This window comes from Bombyx mori, chromosome 9, assembly GCF_030269925.1.
Source record: "Bombyx mori chromosome 9, ASM3026992v2".
NCBI lineage: Eukaryota > Metazoa > Arthropoda > Insecta > Lepidoptera > Bombycidae > Bombyx > Bombyx mori.
In genome coordinates, this window is record NC_085115.1 from 4,556,010 (window position 1) to 4,580,115 (window position 24,106).

The 24,106-nt window shown below is 36.7% G+C and overlaps 1 protein-coding gene across 8 annotated transcripts in view; it reads right to left on the reverse strand.

Annotated features, from left to right (window-relative positions):
• Positions 1 to 11,332: 11,332 nt before the first annotated feature.
• Positions 11,333 to 24,106, reverse strand: part of LOC101735549 (uncharacterized) — a 285,974-nt gene continuing 273,200 nt past the window's right edge. For 7 of the 8 annotated variants that reach the window (XM_004925600.3, XM_012689929.3, XM_062670045.1 and 4 more), the window contains 2 exons: positions 13,660 to 13,819; positions 11,333 to 12,724 (listed from right to left, as the gene is read on the reverse strand). In XM_004925600.3, coding sequence (XP_004925657.1) covers positions 12,560 to 12,724; positions 13,660 to 13,819 — 325 coding nt within the window. In that variant the 3' untranslated portion in view covers positions 11,333 to 12,559. Of the gene's footprint in view, positions 12,725 to 13,659; positions 13,820 to 20,573; positions 21,595 to 24,106 lie in introns of those variants that run through there. The other variant, XM_004925602.5, reaches the window with a different exon arrangement.

Here is a 24,106-nt window from a genome sequence, read left to right on the forward strand (position 1 = left end):
TTACAGAAGCCCATAAACTTCTGATAAATAGGTTCTAAGTCTTAGTTCTTTAGTAAAACCATTCAAATCAGATTACATTGTTGCTACACGGTAAAAACAGGCAGTGTACTTACCACGTGGGCTCGCAAAACGCCCTACCACCAGGAAACCTCTTCCACAAGCTTATGGAGACACCCCCCCTGGGTATTTAGTGATTATCGAAACCCATAGACATCACGTACATACCACCACCCGCCTTAAGTTGAGAGGTTGAAAATACAATTAGAAAAATAGGGTGGTTGATAGCAATCAATGTTTTTAAGAAATTAACCAAAAATATGAATCGCGCTAACAACATTTTGAATCCTACACGTAAAAAAACCTTTATTATTTAAAACTTCAGTTTTTAAAAATGGTTTTTCTTCATTATCATTCAGTGTCATGTAGTGAAGTCTGTCATTCAATAAAAAGGGAGTTTAATTTTGTATAGTTTATTAATACTGTTTACTGTTTAATTTTTAATCTGAATTTTAAGAGATTAAAGGCTTTAAATGTTGTTTTCTTAATCTATACTAATATATAAATCTACAGTGGTTCATACGACTGTTCCGTTATAACTACTGAACCGTGCATCCGATTGACTTGAAAGTTGGTATCCATGTAGAAAATACATGTACTTAATGGATAGGCTAGTATTTATATGAGTGTTGGACTCCCTGATGACAATGACAATAAATAATAATGTTAATTTTAAATGCCCAGCGAAGCGGGCGAGTACGGCTAGTATATACATAAGTTCCGATCTACAACATTTGGACGGTCGGTCTATCAAGCAAAAACACCCGATCGGGGGAAGATCTTTGTCTTTATATAGGTATTTTGCTTAAGACAGATTTCAGGTGAAATATTAAAGTAGTCGGTTATTCTAATGCAACTGGGAGTTTGACGCGGTAATTTCTCTGTCAATATACGCTGAAACGTGTTTCATCTTCAATCGTTAAATCGATCGAAAGAACTGGTGGTACGACCTCTTGGGAGTCCGCACGGGTAGGTACCACCACCCCACCTATTTCCGTCGTGAAGCAGTAATGCGTTTCGGTTCGAAGGGTGGGGTAGCCATTGTAACTATACTGAGGCCTTAGAACTTATATCTCAAGGTGGGTGGCGCATTTACGTTGCAGATATCTATGGGTACCAGTAACCACTTAACACCAGGTGGGCTGTGAGCTCGTCCATCAATCGAAGCAATATAAAAAAAAAATCGCATCTGACCTCAACAGAAGTATCTCCGATGATCAACTAATTACTTTTGCACAATTTGTCACATTAATCTAAAGGATTCGAACACAAATACCCCGGCGGCTGAGGATAGTCACGTTCAATTTGCACTATCCTCTTCTCTTAAACCTATTTAATTCGCAGTAAAGAGCCCTCCGAAACTCCCTTGTTCATTTAAACGATTGTTGGTCGCCGTGTCGTCCGCGACTGCGATACACGAATTAAAATAGAAGTGGCACTGAGACCTTAGAACTTGTATCTCAGGGTGGGTGGCGCATTTGCGTTGTGGATGTCTATGGGCTCCAGTAACCACTTGACACCAGGTGGGCTGTGAGCTCGTCCACCCAACTAAGCAATAAAAAAATAATAAATAAAAGATTTATATAGAGATTTATATATTAAGATTTATATATAAAGATTCACAATTATTTATAAAAAAAAAAAGTGTGTGTGTCCGCTCCGACGCACGACTGGAGTTTACTGGATATAAAAAATTAAACGAAACAATACGAGAAATAGTTCTATATTACGACAACACGATACACTACAGATTATTAACAAATTAACGAGACACAAAACAAACGACTAACAAATATATGAAAATACAATAATGAGAGAAACGCGCGATCAGTACGAGGCTTTGTGGCGGACTGCCGGCGCAGCAGCCCGGCGTCACCTGCGATAACGCGGCCGCGCGTTGGCTCCTGATTGGCGCGCGCACGCATCACGCAATCAGGAGCCAATCAGGCGCATAACGCATTTCGTGTGACATGCTAGTACGATTTTGGTCCCCATAATTTTCATACCCCGGGCCTATATATGTAAATCGATTCTAAAGGAGTAAACTCCAAAAATATATAATAAAAATATGTTATTCTTGTAAGTTATTACAAAGTTACGTCGTACACTGTGTGCATTACTAATAAAACTCTTACGTTACGGACGTTTTTTCCCGGTTAGGGTACCCCTCCGCATCGTCCTTCGTTCCAAAAAAAAAACATATTTTTTTTGTGACTATAGTCACCGTCTCCCTTAGCCATCAGCAATTTTATAAGAATAGCCAACCAACTGAAAGTAATGACAGTAATTCGAATTTAGAACATTTCACGCCTGTGCATTATTTCTTTCTTCGTTTGTGTACATATTAAGTTTATGTATTTTTGGTGTATTATCGTTTCTAGTATCTGTAATTCTTCGCTATACACCGTATACTTGTCCTCATTGCGTGGTCTAGAGGACCCACGTTACGTCCCCGACTGCCCATGAATTACAAATAGCTACAGTAATTATACACGAGTTCGTCGTTTTATGTAGATTTATGATTTTAATTTCAACACCTGAGCTCCTTGTACTGCGAAACTTTTGGGAATAATGTTGATGTCTGCAACTAAAAACTAGTGTTGTACAGAATTTATCTAGCCAGTATTAAGCACTGGGTTTTTTACAGGACAATACGTTTAAGCATTCAAATAGTTTCATTAGGCGTTCGATTCAGAATTATTGATGCTCAATTTTTGAACATTTAAATATATTTTTTTATTGTTTAGATGGGTGGACGAGCTCACAGCCCACCTGGTGTTAAGTGGTTACTGGAGCCCATAGACATCCACAACGTAAATGCGCCACCCACCTTGAGAGTTCTAAGGTCTCACGTATAGTTACAACGGCTGCCCCATAAATATATTTTTTTATTGTTTAGATGGGTGGACGAGCTCACAGCCCACCTGGTGTTAAGTGGTTACTGGAGCCCATAGACATCCACAACGTAAATGCGCCACCCACCTTGAGAGTTCTAAGGTCTCACGTATAGTTACAACGGCTGCCCCAACCTTCAAACCGAAACGCATTACTGCTTCACGGCAGAAATAGGCAGGGTGGTGGTACCCACCCGCGCGGACTCACAAGAGGTCCTACCACCAGTAATTACGCAAATTATAATTTTGCGGCTTTCATTTTTATTACACGATGTTATTCCTTCACCGTGGAAATCAATCGTGAACATTTGTTGAGTACGTTTTTAAAATGTATATTCGTTTTTTATGTTTAAGTCGGGTTGAGCTCTTCCCAATCATCACCTGTGTCCTCGTGGTCAGTCATTTGACCCGAAATCAGAACACAATTAAATAATAGCAGACTATAAACGCGGTGATCTCAGAGATGTATGCGATTGCAATGGCGCCTCCAAATAGAATGTCTCATCTCTCAAATGACTGTCTAGTTATCCCACGATCATAGACTAACTCTTCAAATGTCACACGTCATCCACATTCCAATAACAAATTTTGAACAGAAAAGCTGTGAATTCATTTGTGTAGAACATTATCTATATATTAATACGTGAAGCAAAAACTTTGTATCCCTTTTTACGAAAATTGCGCGGACGGAGGAGTATGAAATTTTCCACACTTATAGAGAATATAGAGAAGAAGTGCACAATGCTAATATTTTTTTAAAATAATAAATAAAAGATACTTTAAATCAATAAATAAAACATTACACACACTACATACCATGTATTTGACACACACAAGCATGCATACTATTTATTCTCAAACTTTTGTTCTTGACGTCTGTGGTCAAATTCAGAATAGATTAAATATTGTTTGTCTTTGTTAATATTTTTTTATAGTATAGTCTTGGCGAAATTTGTGATTATAGAAGTATAACATACAATCATAATAGTGTACAAACTTACAATTCCAATTAATTATAGTCGAATTTCGACTACTGCGGGAGACCTCTAGTTAAAATAAAAGGTTTAATGGCGGTCAAAATTCAACAACATCTTATAATCGATTGAGTGAATTACAAATTACACGTTCTAATTTATTTAAGTAAAACCAAACAAAACAATTTAGGGGAAAATTAAACATACAATTACAATGAAAGAAACAAAAGTTTTTTTTTTTTTCATCCGTTGATTGTCGCCTCGTGTTCCAATTTAGCAGTTTGGTAAATGGATTAGAACAATTTGTTAACAGAAATTAGGCCGAGCTTAGGCCCTCCGTATACTCGCGTGCGTGTGTTCATTAAGAATTACTTTCCATAAAATCTACGACGTTTGATATGACTGTAGAAAAAAATATTGTTAAAGATAATTTCTGATAATTTTGATATAATGAATGATTCTGATAATTTCTGGTTGGCATCTTGGGCACGTAAACACCTTACGAGTGAACTCGTAATGGATAGTCAAGGACTAAAGGCGTATGAGACATGTGCCATGATAAGTTGTGACAGTCCGATAGATCCGGGTCCGTATACATGTGCTTTCTGGTTTAAAACCAGTCAGACTGTTATCATCTCGGCATGACGTGAGCTATAAACCGATCTACTTATATATAAACTATTTAAGCCGCTCTCAGGCTACGCTATAATATAATAACTTTAAGTAGCTCATAGCACAACAAGCTCATAGCACAACAATATCACACACCATACATTGTCATGGACACGTTCACACTGTATTGTACTATTTAATATTGGCTAAGTATAGGCTGCAAACTATATGGCACTATAGTATAGCGTAGTCTGAAAGCAACTTTAGGATTAGATTGGTGAACCTCTTCACGCGACATACGGTTAAAAGTGGATACCGAAGCTTATCGACTTCACAAAGGGTATACTGCCTTACCTTTAAACATGAGGTTGGAGTCTTAATTATATTGTATAATGACCCTTCAGACCAAAGCTCATGACTGTCACACAACAACAAGCAGAACAGTGGTAATTACCCGTGTAGGGGCTTTCAATATGCCCTACCTCCAGTATAAGTCTGGCGTCTGTGGGACGGCGGGATGGATGTAATGTGCTCTGCGTCAACCCTGTTCCGCCGTCTCAATAGCCCCGACTGGGCTCCGGCCCGGTCCGGGGTAGGGCGCCGGTTGTGAGCGGCAGGAGTTTTTAATGAGGTTCAACTCCCACATACCCCACCTGCCGCGCGGGTGGGGATCCGGCGATTTTCTCCTGTGGAAAAAAAACCTCCAGTATAAACGGTAGACAGTGGCTAGGCTCTGCCACTGGCATTTCTGACGTCATGAGCGACAATTACCACTCACCATCAGGTGGACCGTAAATGTAAGGCAATAAAGATAAAGTCCGTATTGTGAATACATTCTTTCGTATTTACTAGCTTTCTTGTTTGTAGCTTGTAACTTCGTCCGGGTGGATAACACTTTCACTTAAGATTCGTCTAGCGTTAGTCATGAATAATTTCATCGGAAATATTTACACATTCTATTCACAGACCATTCTCTTCTTTGTGGAAACATTTCTTCCAATTTCTTATTTTAAACTGGCTTTAGAATAATCATAAAAGCAAATGTAAGCGCTTAAGAAATCGCTCTTTAACAACAACATTAAAATTTATAAATATATGAACATGGTACTTATTGACAACAGATAAATTAGTATTTTAGAAAATAATGGATACTAAACTAGCTATTAGTGAAAATCTTATGAAAAACGACTGAATGGCTTAGAAGAGGTATGGAGAGAAACATACACTAGAACGGCTTTTCGATTTTGTTTTTATACTATGTAGATATTCGGTGAGTGATAAATTAAAGAGCGGACGGTTAGCGTGGTATGGACATATGATGCGTAGAGCGGAGATACATGTGACTAGGAGAGGTATGGTAAATGGTAGTGGTAATGGTGGTAATAAATGGTAATGGTAGAAGACATGGATGGAGTGGACAAAATTCGATACGTCTTTAGTACATGGCCGGCCTTATCCAATGTTATTTTAGTCGTATTCTCAAAGAATTCCTTTTGTTAAGGCTTCCGTTTTAACTGTTGTTTACAGTGACCACTGCCTTCATATTTATTCATGACCGCTTCCCTTGAGGTTCGGACGGGGGAAAATCAAATCTAAATTCTCGGTTCTATTAAAGGCTACCCTAATTTTTTATGACTACGAAACATATTAGTGCCTTTAGCATTAAAACAGTTATCGACTTCGCAAGAGAAACTATAGAAAAAATGTGTGGTTTATGCAATAAAAATCAAATAGCAAAATGTGGAATGTTTTTTTTTGACGTGACAATGTCTTATAATCCGATGGAGCCGGCTGCACGCACGAAAAAACATGACTCATTGAGGCGTTCCACTTAAGGCTTGAAGTGCAAGCGAGAGCGCGCAACGAGCGACAAAAAGGCACAATCAGCCTCCGCGTTCGGCAGCGTTCGACATCTGTCTCTCTCCTACTTGAGTGAGCGATGCATCCGCGTGGGAGCTGCTATACAATTATACATTTACATGTTTTCGTCAAGTATGAAGTTCAGTGAAAGGTGCAGGTGGTGTCAATTGTCCATACAAAATATCTATCAAACAAATAAAATTAAAATTTTCTTTTGAAATAGAAACCATTCCATCAGTATTTTCTTATGACGTTGTCACGTTCAACTATCGTCAGTAAACCGACTTTACAGACAACCGATTTTTTTTTATAGTGGAAAAACACGATTTTGAATATTGTGTAGATCGAAGTTCTGTATTAGAAGAACTCTCGATAGCTTCAAGCGGCCAAAAGCAAAACCCGCATTGGCACGTTTCTGTGACAGTAATGAAGCGATATAATGAGGAAGAGCCCTCGACCACGCAACGCGGTTTATTTATTTAGCTCGAACAACAAAAGATGACACGCGCCACCCCCGGGCGTCCGCCATAGTCGTCGTTAATTGGCCTCATCTGGATGATCAAATTTGGCCCTTTTCGCTGTTGATATATTGGATGCCTTGTAGAAATTTCATGTGATTTTGTTGAAACTAAGATGAAAATAAGCGATAGCCCTTTAACCCTTTTCGTGCTAAGCTTTTTACATATTTAACGGAAATTGCTAAAAGATCTTTGATAAAAAAATACCTCATTAAATACTTTAACTTTAAAAAAAAAACGAAGTCAATGCTAAATTCACAGCGAAATCATTTAATAAATAACTTATTAAAAACGTTATACATGCGCGCGTTAAGACAGGTCGTACAGGTCGATACCTAATACCTATACCGAAACTCTGTGATAGTCGATATTTCGACACTTCGCACTTTATACGCATCAATAAAGAGTCGATCTATCGACGGTTCACTCAAAGTTCGGCTCAAAGGGTTAAATTGCTGTTCACGTTTATTAAAATCATATTATTATTTCCGACATTTCTAATATTACACAGTTTTCATCGGCATGATTGAGCTGTTTATTCTTCGCCATTTGAATATTGTACTAACTACCACCTAATTTTCTATAAATTATCACACAAAAGAACAAACAGTACCTATCTTGACGTCTGGCGACTGTAAATATACGCGAAATTAAACTATAAAACTAGTTTTAATTACATCTAATACTCGTTGAACCCGAAGACGATGGTAAAAAGTGGGAGGGCGTCTGCCGTGAAGCAGTAATGCGTTCCAGCTGACCCGGTAGACTTTATAGTGCCACAATCGTTAAATAAAAGACCTAAATTTTTATATAAAATAAACTTAAAACAAACAAAAGGAACCCGTCCGACAGGGGACATATCAAAGGAAAAACAAAATTGTTATTTTTATTTCATTCCGAGCATTTTCATATTTATCTACCTTTTAAACCTTCTCTGGACTTCCACAAATAATTCAAGACCAAAGTTAGACACATCGGTCCAGCCGCTCTCGAGTTTTAGCGAGACTAACGAACAGCATTTAATTTTAAGCTATTGCATAACTTCTATCGCAGGACTTGAGCGTGGAGACCGAATCATGAAATTCCGTAACGAAAAAACCTAACACCCCTCACTCCGCCTACCATGTAGCTCGCGTTCAACACATTCACACGTTGCGCTTGTGTAGTGTTTGTGAATTATCGCGTGGCGTGACTTCACACTGCATGCGCATCATGAAAAGTCTGCCCATCTCTCTCTCGCGCGGTCTAGCTTATGAGTGTGAAGGGGACAGTTAAGGTTTTGCTCTTATTAATGTTTAATATAGCGTGGTCTTGTTTTATTATTGTTTTAATATGAAACTATCATTGTCAAATTATAATTGCATAAGTTGATAAAAAATGCTATGCAATACCGCGGCAGTTCCCGAATGCCACACGTTTGTTTTTTATATATATAGATAGATAGATAGATATCGATAAAACCTCGTCTCCCGTTCGCGAATTTAAGGTGTCATTGAGAAACCTAATCAAAGATGAGGCCTTGGAGAACATTGTCCTATGCCACGATCTTTTATTACTCTTATTATGGTGGAATTTTATTAATTAACCCCGCCATTTAAATATACATCTAACGCCTGCCGTTCGCTTCACGTCACATAAGGCATTTTCCCACCGTACACATAATGTAAATATATGTGCCTACCTACGAAACACAGTGATATTTCAAATTTCAAATCTCCTCACTAAGGAATGAGAGTTCGATTGACGAACATACCGTATTTTGTTCTATCATTTTTATTAGCCAAGAAACAAGATTAGCTTACGGTGCGTCTAATCAAGCGCCCATTGGAGATATAACAACTAACGCTGCTTCTCGCCTAGGGATGTAAGTTTGGAGTTTCGATATATTTTTTATTGCTTAGATGGGTAGACGAGCTCACTTCACACTTAGAGTTATGTGGTTTTTAGAGCCTATTGACATTAATAATAGTACCTTAAATGCCGCCACCCACCTTCAGAACATGACTTCTAAGTCTTGTTTGTAAGTTTTGATACTAAAACAGCTGTCCCCCTTTCACGACAAAAATAGGCAGGGCGGTGGTGCCTTTTCATGCGGTCTTACAAGACGGCCAACTATCAGTAATTGCGTTAATTATATATTTTGCACGTTTTATGTTTAATACACGATATTATTGTTTACGTCGAAGTCATTGTTTATATCATTGTTTATATCATTGTTTATATCATTGTTTATATCATTGTTTATATCATTGTTTATATCATTGTTTATATCATTTCAACAGCATTGATACAACAGTTCATACATACTCAAGAAGACGAAAGTGCAAATTATTGAGACGCTCGTTTTCTTAATCTTTTTGTATGGGGCTGAGACCTGGATCTTGAAAGAGTCTGACAGACGACGCATAGACGCGTTTGAGATGTGGTGCTGGCGGCGCATGTTGCGCATCCCTTGGACGGCTTTCCGGACGAACGCTACCATCCTCAACGAGCTAAAAGTTGACCAGAGGCTATCCACCAAATGCCTTAGATATATAGTGCTCCAATATTTTGGTCATATAGCAAGAAAACCCTCTGACAACCTGGAGAAACTTATGGTGACGGGTAAAGTGGATGGAAGACGATCCAGAGGTCGGAGCCGAAAAAAATGGAGTGACCAAGTGTCCGAGTATCTGGACATGAAATTGAGCCACGCACTTCACTCTGCCACTGACCGACATAAGTGGCTACTAATTACAAAAAAGGCGGGTGCATCACGATTCTCAGCAATGAGCGGTCGACTGAAGGAGGATGAGGATACAACAGCCGCCCCTACAATTCCAGCCGTAACAGTTTTGCAACAAGCAAAAGCACGAAAGTGGTTCGTAAGACTGCGCCTTAAATTTTGTACTTACGGCAGAGACCAGGGGTTCAGAATTTGAAAGTTAAGAAATTAGTAGAATTTACCGCTACCACGACCAGATAATGAATTAGTAACATATTTCGAGGGGGCCAAAGAGTATTGCCTAATCAAAAGCTGAGCAGTGTGCTTTGTGCGAGTTTTTTAACGTTCTCGATATCGTAAAAGTTAACTCAAATTTGTATAGAGTTGAATCGTTTGCCTACGTTTGACGCTAGGAGCGCGTTTCAACTGCATACAAATTTGAGTTAACTTTTACGACATCGAGAACGTTAAAGACTCGCAATAAGCACACAGATATTTATATATTACTAGCTGACCCAGCAAACTTCGTAGTGCCTCACTCGATAGTTAAAACACCTAAACTTTTGTATAAAATAAACTTAAAACAAACAAAAGGAATCCGTCCGACGGGGGACACATCAAAGGAAAAACCAAATGGTTATTTTTATTTAATTCCGAGCATTTTCATATTTATCTAAACTACCTATTCATATTTATCTAAACTATCTTTTAAACCTTCTCTGGACTTCCACAAATAATTCAAGACCAAAATTAGACAAATCCGTCCAGCCGCTCTAGAGTTTTCATTTTTATATAATAATTTATATAGATATTTATTTATCACTTACATCCCAAGATCAGCAAAATGTACATTTGGAAACTTTATGTTAATAAAGTTATACCTCGTCAGGTTTGAGCCCCGTGAACTCACCTACTCGCCCGGAGAATCTAGTATAACGTCTCAAGGTTACTAGAATAGGTGGGAAAAAACGTTGTTTTTAAATTATATGAATAAGCGCCATCTATACACTTTGTTATAAACTCCGCTCACACCAACTTTTTAAGTGAGAATTTTAAGTCAACATCAAACAGAAGACAATAAGTTTATGTAAGTGCTAATAGATGGCGCTTACAAATAAAATGCAATTGCGTAACGCCATCTCGTGTCGATTTAATGTAACGATAAAAAATAGTGTTTCAAATGTGGTAGATGGCGCTACAAGTAGATTGCTTACCCAATTCATAGGTATATTAGGTTATCTAGTAGAAAGGGTTCAACGGAACCCAGAACCATATTAAGTGGCTAATTTTTGACTTCGTTATATTTCTAAATATCAAAGTTTACACCTTGTTGAGACGTTGCTCCATTACGCTAAAATCAATGTATGTATGCTTTACATTTAACACTACATTCGCCAATCAAACCTAACCAAACTAACCAAAAGTAACCTAAAGCGGCGAGCGCCGTGCAATTGCAATTGCTCGAAGTTTAGCGCATTGTTAAATTGTCACTTCGTGATAGTAAACAGTAGATATGTAGTAAATTGAAATTCGTAGTATTTTATAGTAAAGCATTCACAATAATAACATCGTGAGATTGCTTTATTTACGATTACATTGCCATTCGATGTCCTGTTACTGCAGTTTTGTAGTTTCCAATTTCCTTCCTAATAATAAAACTCACGTTTCTTTTTATTCTTATTATATACAGGATTAAAAAATAACAAAAACAGATTACTATCATGATGGAATTTATTTTGCGTTATCGAACAAATACATTCTTTTTTCGAAACAAAATAAGGTCCTAAATAAGGTACATTTAGCTACTTTATTAACATCGTAAGTATTTTCTTTTTTTCTGTACATCAACAGTTAAATGTTCAATTAAGAAAAATAACTACATTCATGGCTGGATCTAAGTGCTACTATACGCTACTCTTAAATCATCAAAATATCAGGCTCAATATGAGCTATCGTAATTTTCGACCGACGGCCCTCCCATTCAATATTAATTGACAAGGATTTAATATAATACAAAACACTTTTTTCTGCATGTTCAACATTCTTTATTCCATCAATTTCTATTATCACAGTAGGGACCGGGCGAAAATCTGAAATTACAACTACACAGCATGCTTGTAACATAACATTCAAAAACTAGGTCAATTGATAGATAGTTTCTCCATCGTGAAGTTTTTTTTTTAAAATATAGATGTCAATAATATCAGAAAATAACATTTGCCTGAGATATTTCTCAGTGTCACGTTAATTTTTACATTGTACCATAACATTTCAGTCTCACTCACCAACACAAATGAATGATATAAAAATACTGCATCAAACAATAAGGCTCCGCAATCAACTCTCACGCTGTGTTCGCACATTTGCACAGCGTCACAAAATATTTGATCAATGTTCACTTAAGAATACGATCATCTTTACAATAAATTAATGACCCACAAAGTGCCCTAACTAGTGAAAGATTACATTCAACAAGGCATCATGTTAAATTACTTTAATTATTGGATATTCGTTATTAACATGCGCGACCGCATCTTACTAATTTCATTCATAGCTTTAAATTAATAATTAAACTAAATTCATTGACTATCACTCATGCTGCACACTACGTTCAGATTTCTGCTACGGAACAACACTCACAATCATCAGTGTTCTAATACTTAATAATAATACAATTTCTAAGGCTTGAAATCACATAGAAGTAGTAAATGAAGAAAGTTTTAGTAAATTGGTCATTAGAAATAATTGGTCGAAAAGATATGTCTAAGGACAAAATGGCTGCCGAGCCGTGCAGATGTTACATTAAATTTCTTTACATTCATGTTGATATGAATTTGTAACAACCATTGAGTTTTGGTTGACGTCAACGCTTAAGACCAGCGCCTTTGAAGTCTCCTGCTTCAGTACTAACATACTAAATACGATTCGCTTTTAGAGCGTCTAATAAACGTATATCTGCTTAAGTTGTGGCTTGAGCTCAGGCGGGATCGTGTAAACTTCCTGTTCAGGCTTCTTTTTCACTAGTCGTTTCCAACGACCACCGATATTCTTGCGAAGACTGCGGAAACTGGCACGCTCGTTGCCGTGCGGCTGCATTAAGTTGTCCTGCAAATAAAGAAATGTTTTATTTAGTTACAATAGTAAAGTTTCCCAACATCTTAGCAACATCTGGAAAGAGTTTATTGACCCTAAGTATCGGTGCCCGATTTAGAGGTTGGTTCCGTTAACGTCCCAAATGCAGTCACTGTATCCGTAGCGGTGCTCCAAGCTCATTTAAGTATACAATGCATTTTACTGAAAACTTTGTAGTGTTTTTGCTGGTCGTAAAAAAAACATTCAACAAATGTTTCTATTTTTATCTAGGACGAAACAATAAAGCTATGGAATACGTTTGTCTTGAATAGGAAGTTAATATTGCGAACTGAACAGTGAGGCCATAAGAGAATGAGTGAACCTTGAATACGCTATTCAAAGACACATTAGCATTATTTGTTTCCTGGTGTCTTCGCATCACGACACACAGATGTTAAACGAAGACTCAAACGATGTCGATGATAAATTATGGATATATTTGAACGTATGTAAATGGGAACCGTTCATCAGAGCGTGATATTTAGGTCATAGTTTTAGTCTGTCGTGTTGAGGTCTGCGTTTGAATTATCTTTTGTTATACAGACATTCACAAAGAAAGAAGGCCGTGAAGTTACAACATGTTCGCCTTGTACAGCTTTCTATTCGGCGAGCATGTCCCGACATTTAAATTTATTTCGCACTTTGGAATATCGTGGCGACGTGGTGAACCAACTCTCTCTTGCGTGGCGGGGAGGGTCGAACTAGTCACGATTTCTTATTATAATGTAACGTTTCTCAATGTTACTTTCAATGCTGTTATTTAGAGAGGGATTCTGAGGTTTTCAAATTGTTATGCGAATGCATTAGCATTGGTGGGTGTAAATAGGTTTTGAGGTCAAGTATAACGGCGCAAACCAGTTTCGTGGCATTAAATATTTTGCATTGCTATGGTTTAGATGAGTACTAACCTGATCGTGAGGATAGACGAAAGGCGGAGGCAGCGGCGGCGGAAACTGCCACAAGGGCTGCTGGCGAAATGCAAGAGGATCCGGTTGCGGCGCAGGCGCAGCTTGGAGTACTTCAGCAGGATGTACGGAAGCAGAGTGCTCCTCCCTCTTACGCAGCTTGCTGTGGACGATGCGTATTGCCATCATAGTACCGTTGTTCCCAACCATTGTTTCAAAAGGTCCGTTAACGCAAGAATAATCGAAAACACTGGGTTGGATCACGGGCAAGAAGTTCCAATCAGACAGTCACAACATTTCTAAAACACAGTTCAATTCACTCACAGCCGTATCGCGGTCAAATGTTACTATGAACTAAATTAAATTAATTATCACAATTATTTGTTGTTATAGGCTTATTGCACATATCACTGTTCGTAGGAACGCGCGGGAAGACCGCGTTACGCGAGCGTTCAGCTGCGCGATAGGTGACTAGAATTTTATCGAGAAGTGTGGCCGGCAGGTGCCTAGCAAAGCGCTCGCTCGTGCCAAACGACCTCTACGGAGTACTCCATGCGTCTGAGTTAAAGTGGGGGGGAGCCGATGGCTTTTATAGACGCGTTGAGACGCGGCGTGCGCGCGGTCTGAAGAGCGGGGGGAGCGATGTTTGACGGTGTAACCGTTTTCCGCGAAAAACTACGAATGGAAGCGGCACTTGACGCCGCCGTATAGTAGTTAGTGATTATGGAGTAACGATGACGCACCCAAAAGGCCGACTGTTGGATCTTCCCGCCTAGCCTTAAGCCTATTACCTAACTTTAATTCTATGTGCCTTGTACCTATACCGAAATTCAATGCCATACCTACTATTACACTATCGGCTGTGAGTAAACGTTGCAATGTTTTGCGGTATCTTATTATTCTTGCGTTTGTTTTCATATTACAGTATTTAAATAAAGAAAATAACACTATTCAATCAATAAACACATTCTCATTATAGAAATCAAGATGCATCATGAAAAATATGTTGACATGACAACAGATAAATTGTACATGACGAAAAGCTGTGTAAACGCCCTCGTTATGAATGCTTTAGATATAAAAGCAATCAAACGCAGACTTATCGATCCCTGTGATAACTATAAATCCATTGGACTCTGCATTTCACCATTAACCGAGTTCAAAGTCCACAATATAAATATGCACACCGATCTATACGTCTAACACACAGCTGGATATAACTTAAACCGAACGCAGCACACACAGATATAACATCTCTGTCTGACCAACACAACGGCTCGTTAGCGGAAAAAGGAGTTTCGATTTTCGAATTTGCGACTACAAAGAGTAAAATAGGGCTGCAGGGCAAGGGAGAGCGGGAAGGTGCAATGCCCTTAGCAGCAACAACATAAGTAAAGCTACGGGCCTTTGACTCGAATAATGCCTCTTGGCATAAAAAACACAGGTAGTCAGCCATTATAAGGCGTTTACCCTTGAGAAACGTCTGGAGGGTAACGCTCTTTCAAAAAAAAAACCGGGCGCGTATCTAGTTTCACATGATCACCTTTTAGAAACAGCAAAATCTGGTTTTTTAAAGAAGATACGTTAGATATTTATTGTAATAGCTCCAACCGATAGAAATGATACTCAAATTATAATATTCAAACGATAGAATAACATATATTCAAACGATAGAATAACATAGACACGCACGTATGAATCTTGAGTCGATCGAATTGTTATCTGGGACAAGAGATTCGGTATAATTCATATCGACCTGTATGTACGTTATCTGAAACTTCAAAGTCATGTTTGAACGTTTCATCGCTATCGTTGAGAACACTGGCTATCATTCACCGCGACAGAAACGTGATCATTTGACATCAGAACCGAGCCAATTATACGGAGACAAAAGATCCTTCAGTATCTTATATGACAGTAATTTTACATGGTGTCACTGTGTGATGTAATGTTCTCAACAAGCCTTTAGCTATTATGAAATGAAACTGCCAATATTTTTAAAAATAATGTTAAAACGTTATCTTTCACGGTTGAGTTGTGAGTTATGCGATTGTGTCTTGGGAACACATTTCGGGGGAATTTACCAATTTTTCTACCTACAATTTTTCACCAACTAACTTCACGGTGATCGAATTACGTAGTGCAATGAAATGAAATTCATAAAACTTTGCAAATAAACGCAATTACTGTTATCTATATATTAATACGTGAAGCAAAAACTTTGTATCACTTTTTACGAAAATTGCGCGGACCGGACGGAGGAGTATGAAATTTTCCACACTTATAGAGAATGTAGAGAAGAAGTGCAAAATGCTAATATTTTTTTTAAATAATGCATAAAAGATACATTAAACTAATAAAGAAAACATTACACACACTACATACCATGTATTTGACGCACACACGCATGCATACTATTTATTGTCAAACTTTATTCTTAACGTCTGTTGTCAAGTTCTTCTTTTTCTCCACCTTATCGCACTAGGTGGGGTCGGCACAGCCAATTTTTCTCTTCCATTCTCTTCTATCAGCCGTCATCTCAACACTCACTCTTCTCTCTCTCATATCGTCATTCACACACTCCATCCATGTCTTCTTCGGTCGACCTCTTCCCCCTCTACCATTTCCATACATCTCCTTTGAGATTAAATATTGTTTGCCTTTGTTAATATTTTTTATAGTGTAGTCTTGGTGAAATTTGTGGTTATAGAAGTATAAAATACAATCATAATAGTGTACAAACTTACAATTCCAATTAATTCTAGTCGAATTTCGACTACTGCGGGACCTCTAGTACATATAATCCCGTCCGAGCGTAGCGGTAATAACCTCGCTACAAACGATTAGGTAGGGCAAAAAAAATATTTACTATAGGCATATTCTTGACACACTCATTTCATGTAGGAAAAAATGTCTAATTCCCATTGGGACCTCGATCCTATGTTTCACGATGGACGCCGGTATTGAGAAACATTACGACAAAAGAACTCATAGTCGAATACAAGAAACTAACCGAACTTAATTGACTTATATGTGTGGGTGAGCTTGAAAGATATTTCAATCATCAGATACATAATTCACAAATACGATATGAAGGTATTGTTGATGCCGTACAACATAATATTTACTGGCAAACGTCTAAATAATTATTTGGATTGCATTTATCAGAGCCGATGATACTTGACTTGTCGTGGGCGCGCTCACACTGATTACAAAATTAGCTTATGCATTTCACAGTTGGTGCAAGTTGTTTCATTAAAATATTTCATATAGTGCACCCGCAGTTCGAACTAAATATATTGTAATGAAATTAAAATGAACCAAATGAACCAAAATGACAGGCAATTGTAAAAACTATATAAAATCCTTTTGTATTATATGATTTCGGTAGCAGATAATAGAATCATAGAAGAAGAAATTTTATATTAAAAATACAATTTATTTGACTATACTATTTCCAGCTAAAACCGTCGTGTTACGTTATATTATTAGTTACGGAAAAAACATTAGTAAATGGAAAATAATTTAGATCTTAATTACCTCTATCCTTGTGTATTTCGAATTGAATGTAAAATCGAATTTGAGATCTCATAATAGTTTTCTAAAATGAGATAAGTATGCAGTATGTATGTACGTGGACAAAACAACAATAATATTGAAATATAACAATTGGCTTTTCCCATTAACGCACTTATATGCTATTAAAATTAATTGTCTGTAATTAAGATTTATATTGTAGCACTCTAAAAATGTTTTGACCTCTTATTTGCGTCAATAAAGGCTATCTGCAATCGCCCTGAACAATTACATGTAAATTTATAATGATGTTTTTTTTGTCATATCAAACATTTCGACCTCAAAAGCTAATCTATTTTGCACTAGAGGATAAACAAAGCTATGGCCTTACTGGTGTTGAATGGTTACAGAAGCCCACATATATCAAAAACCGTTATTGCTGCCAACTTTGATACTTGACGTGGACTTATCAGTAGCAATTTTTAGTATATCACATTAATTTGCAAATAAGGCTTATTTTATAATAAGCGTCACGACAGAAAACCAATTTATTTTCAATTAAGAGGGATAATAAGCTTTTTTATTTAAATTTGAGTAGTGTGTACTAATGGGTGCTTAAATTTCTTCATAAAATCACACTATAAAATTTAAGAACTTCAGTATTTTTTATTCAAAATAATAATTTTACAGTGCATTAACAGTAATAACGTTTTAATGATAAATATTTATTACCTATCAGATTGACGTCAAGAATGAAAGTCAACAGTACCCCTATTGACTTTCATTCTTATACCGTATACATAATATTACAATAATATGATACATTGGTATTATAATATTATTATCAAAAGCTATCTGACATTGACCGACTATACCGAGATTTCATGGACCAACAAGCTGTCAATTGCTTGAAAGAAAAAATCTATTCATCCGTGTTAATTAGAAAACTTGTTAGAGATGGTGAAATTGCTATGATTATACGAATCGTCATCATTTACCTATACAACACAATCATGACTTTGAATTCATGTCATTATGTTCGGGGATGTTCGGGCTGTTATTAGCAAGACCCTCTGTTCCCGGATGACCCCACCGCCGTGATGAAGCTATAAAGACCCCAGGGCCAACAGCAATCCTTCCTAATTCCGTCCCATTAAATAATATCACAAAATTCTAACAAAAAAGAAAACCGACTTCAAAAAAGCTCAATGAGAATATCGTTAATATAATCGAAGATAATTAAGTGTGCATCATTAAGGAAAACTCATAAACTATTGGTCAGATTTTGATAAAACTTAAATGGGTTCACATGATAAAAAGCAGCTTTGAAATAAATTAGTTCACTTTGAAAAGAGGTCTAATGTAACACATAAAAAATATAGTAGAAATGATAACCTCCTTTGTTCTAATCTGAAGTTGCTTTAAAAAACTGTGGATTCCCCTACATTAATTACTTCAGGAGATAATCCTATCCAATCATGTGTATCAATAAATTCGAAAATTAGGTTTTTATTGTTGTTTGTGCGCAATTGTAATATTAATTATTATTGCGTCTTTCCAATCAATTACCTACTTCTTATCATTATATAGGTATCTATTTTACATTAAAAATAATTTCAAAATGACGTCCGTAATCAGAACTTTAATAACGTTGTTTCAACTTTCGAAATTATTTACGTGATAATAATACATAAAAAAAAAATGATGAAATATTTTACTTATATTGTTAAATTACAAACATCATGACACGTGTCCGCTTTTGTTATATTACTGTGCGATATAGACTTATTGTTTCAGATAAGTGAAGACTTTATTTATTTTCAACTTCCGTTTTAAACATTTGCCTTTATGTATAAAATAATGTAAGCTGAGAAACCTAAACGTAAATATGGGAATGTTAATTAGTTCAGTAATTATATAGCAATAAAGAAATTTCAAGTTCGTACTACTTGTTAATTCTGTATCTAAAAGTTTCTCCTTCAAGTTGTTTCTGAATGTGACCTTGACGTTCAATCTATGTATGTTATAAACGTTTTAATCTTGAAACCATTTGTTGCCAAGACTATGTTTACGATTTGCATATCGGTTGTTTACGAATGCGTCCGTAAAATGTTATATTATATACAGTTGAAGAAATTCCCTCACGGCCCGTTCTCGCCCGCCATATGTTGTAGGTTGTAGGTAAACCTGTGACTGATATAGACGGAAGGTTATCTATCGTTTAACCTTTATTTAGAATAAACTTTTTTTGTTAACATTATCGTACAAATTCACAACTGAATTTATATTCGACTAATCTTTAATGCTAAAATTTAAGTAAAATTTCTTTTTGATGTTGTATTCTGATTATGTACAGGCTGTATGTTTGTTTGTATGTGTGTATATAACAGAATCTTTCAACGTCATTTTAGTAGGTAAACCTGTCACTGATATAGACGGAAGGTTATCTATCACTTAACCTTTATTTAGAATAAACTTTTTTGTTAACATTATCGCACAAATTCACACCTGAATTTATATGCGACTAATCTTTAATGCTAAAATTTAAGTAAAATTTCTTTTTGACGTTGTATTCTGATTTTGTACAGGCTGTATGTTTGTTTGTATATATACCTATATATATAGCGGAATCTTTCAACGTCATTTTAACCGCCTTTAAGTTTATCGGACGTTCCGATAAACTTAAAAATTTGCACTCGCATTAAGGACCGATGACAACACAATAATTTTATAACTTTTACTTCAATATTCCGACCAGCATTGACAGGATAAAAAAAACTGCAATGAATCATTGAATTCATCAATAAACATTTGATCTTTAGATGGGATTTCTTAGCTTTTAAACTACATATATTATTAGCAATACAATTGTTTGGCTCGAATATTTCAATCAGTTCCTTTTATATGTTAGCGAATGATGAATGAATTATCTAACACAGATTTTTTAAAAGCAAAATATTGCCTAATAGTTTTAGTCATCAGTTTCTGCTGTAGGCATAACATATTGGTTTTGCACTATTAGGTTTTTTTTCTGTCCGGCGGCTCACGCTTCCAATACTGACTCATTGGATTGTTCGATTTAAATAGACCCGTTGATATAAACTAACCAATCACTGAACACGGAAACTTTAGTACGACCGAATAATGCAATTGTTCGAGTTTATTTCGGCGTACTCTCAGATGTGATTGACGTAGCGATATCGTAACATTAAAATTAAACACAATGGTAAATATAAATGAGACTGGAATATGGCCAATTGCGAGAATTCTACCTTGACTACAGAGAAGATAACCTTGAACGGAGTCGGTATGATAGTAAACTGGTTTTTTGAAACTGGTAATGAGATAAGTCTTTGTGTAATCACTTGTCGTCGTACCAGATGCATAACGATGTGATTTACCCGCGCTCGAAGGGATTGTTCCTATCCCTCCCGCAGAGGCAGACGATGGTCTTGTTTACTGACAGCACGATGAGTGAGTTGCGCTCGAGGACCACGCCGACCTCGCAGTTTTCCTCTTTACACTTCATCGCCTCGACGGCGATGGGAGCGAAGAGCATCGAAAAGCGCGGACACTACACACGTTTTTGAGCCGATTGAAGACAGCGCGAGCTTAACGCGCGTTTTGGCGCAGACCGCCAGACTACCACGTTTTCCGGCGTTGACTATTTGACTGCCTGAGCGGCGCCGAGGCCACCACGCCTCGCGCAGCGGTGGGTGGCGACTGAACTCACCCGTTACCTTATTGCTATGTTATGGGGACCCGACCCCGCAATGCGAAAGTCCTCATTAATTAACTGAGACACGACAATTTGCATTCACTTCCATGTTCGCCTCTATCGATTATCACAATGAGGCAGACAAGTCCGAGGCAACTTAGCAGTATACGGCGGGGTACGATACGTTTTATCACTGTCATTGTAAACGAGCTTGATAAATACTTTTACTCAAACTCTTTCTTCTATTGTAGACTTCATTAGAATATCAATAAAACGTTTCTATTGCTTTAGAGACACCGAACCGATTCGTCCCATCACTTCAACTGACAGCTTTAACTAATTCAAGTATTGTATCTAAGAGTCTTTCATATTTAAATGTTTCGTACCGAGCACGTTATGCGGTCGACGACGTGGCTCAACTGAAAACACTTGGACGTCAACGGATGTCGGTACCAGTCCGTATTAATACATAACAAATAGCTCTGTCTGTAGCAGACAATCGAACGATCATTGTATGTATAACTTGACTGAATATTTAAGATACATTCTGAAGACATTTCATTTTACACGGGCCATTCGTTCGTGAGAATCGAAAAACTAACAGCCGTGAATATTTGGGTCACACTCGAATTTGCATTTGCATATTATTATTTTATAAAATGCGTATTAGTAACCTACTCAAACTAGGAAAGAAGGCGTCACGTTCACTGGCATGTTTTCGGTACAAAAAAATTATTATCTTGTATTATGTGTGACGTCAAAGTTCATGGGTTTTTTATTATGTAATAATTGTATCTACCGTTAATGCTCAGTAGCACGTGTCGGTTACATATCTAGTTCTATACTACATAGTTTAGTTTCATAAAACATGTTAAAAAGTTGTGACGAACATAGTAACTTTCTAATAAAAAATTTTGTTTTTTTTAAAGATTAGGTTGACTAACTCTTCCAGTTGGCTAGCTATTAGAAATTAGAGCTCTAACAATGGTAATTACTAATTACAAAATTTTGCGTTTGTTACATGAATCTAACATGTATTTAATGTTGATTAAATATTTTGCGTATTTTTAAGAAATATTTCAGCTAGCTAATCAATGTATGAAATACGAAAAAAGCGCTCCTGCTTTTTGCCAGGAATTGTGAGAGATACAAAATTATTATACGCTGCGTTCTTTTCCTTCAAAGCGAGTGTTGGAATGGAATTAGTCTAGCGCCTATGAACATTGACGTCATTATACAAAATGATACGTCCGCTGACTAGCCTCAAATTGAAACGCTAATAATTTTAATATCTCTGAGCGAATTTGAATACTGTTTCTGTTTATCTGTTATACATATTAAGAGTTGGCTTTTAATAAAACAACAAGAAAATGACAATAAGATTTCGAAGAAATTTGTGCCTCTCTCCTTCATAATCGATAGCTCGATTCAGTAGATTTTTTTATAAGATTAAGGTTACACAGTACACACGAGATGATGCAAGCAACTTCTTTGTACTGTCACGCTACAGAATCATATAGATAAACGAATTGCGAAATTACTCCCTTGAAATGCAAACGAACCGTATCAATCCGCGATAATACAAATGCGGGAATTCCATTGCCCGACAAGTTTGCTATGGCTTAACAAAACGACAATGGACGACCTTGTTTTTAGGTATGGGATCGGAATTCAATATACAAGTGGCGTTATAGGCATCGTTTACAGCAAAAGCAGATGTTTTGTAGCCCGTGTAGGCGTATTGAAGCCAGTGTCTTTTTTTTAAATGTCCATCTATTAATGTAATTGTAATTTAAATGGTGTTACTTAAATTTAAATCTTACGTAATTTACTTAAGGTATTTAAATGGAATTACCCTGATTATTTCTATCGGTCACTCGTCTACGGGCTATGGAAAACATAATCCTTGAGAGATTTTCTGGCCAATGAAAGTAAAAAATTTTGAGGACTTGCATCTCAGGTAAATTTAATTTATAATTTATTTTTAAATTATTTATTGACACACGACTATACCTTGAACAGACAATGAGAAGAAAATAAAAAATCACTTTAAGAATAATGCAAATTAAAATCAATGAACCGAAATGAAGATGTTACGGTTTGATGATTAAGAAATATCGAGATCTTTTACTAGAATAAAAAGGTCATAAGAAAATGTAATTCCCAATTCAATAATGATTTGTTTTCCGTTTGCATTAAAGTTTTTGTCAAACAGTTGCTTCTTCTTTCACCTAATAAAATTTATAATCTAAATTCGACACCAAACATCGGCGTCTCTTATAGGATTTATAAAAATTATTAAACTTAATATTAGTGATTTCAAAAGAAAAAAATATATCTAGGAAATGCGGACCTAGTGTAAAAGTGTAGGCTGTAAAAATCTGTCCCAAAAGGTATGTATCAAAGCTGTATAAAATATATCTCTTTCTTCTTTATTTTTTGGCTCTGGCATGGTTTGTGCATTAGCCAGCGTCAAGTAATAACATTTTTATAATTCGCCGTTTTATTTATTTATAGTCTATGAATAATAATAAAATGAAACTTATCGCGACAAAACATAAACGGTTTAAAACGAATCAACTTTACAAAACAATATATATCTTAAACATAGTTTCACAGAATTTTTGACATAATACTCTTTTAAAAACTGGCGTATTTGAATAGTCATCAATAAGAGTAACGCCTACAACAACAGCTTCTGTATTGGTAGTCTACGACAGAAAAATCTTAGCACCGAAGCTAGTACATAGGCAGAAAATCATAATTACAGACTCTGTAGTACCAATGACATCAATAATATCCCACGGCCAGCAACATGACTCATGATTGCTTTATCAATCCAATCACAACCTATGACAGAATGGTGAATGTTTCGTTCTTACCAGCAACTCTGAACAGTATAGACTACCTTTTTTTTATTGCCTGGTGTTAATTGGTTACTGGAGCCCATAGGCATCCACGACGTAAATGCGCCACCGTCCTTGAGATATAAGTCTCAGTATAGTCTCAGTATAGTTACAACGGCTGCCCCACCCTTCAAACGGAAACGCATCACTTCTTCACGGCGGAAATAGGCAGGGTGTTGGTACCTACCCGCGCGGACTCACAAGAGGTCCTACCACCAGTAAAAAGTTAGCCACAACATTATCGGTCGGTCTCGCTTGGACTCACCCCATACTTTGTGCAGTAACGCTGAACTTGTAAGCTAATTCCAAG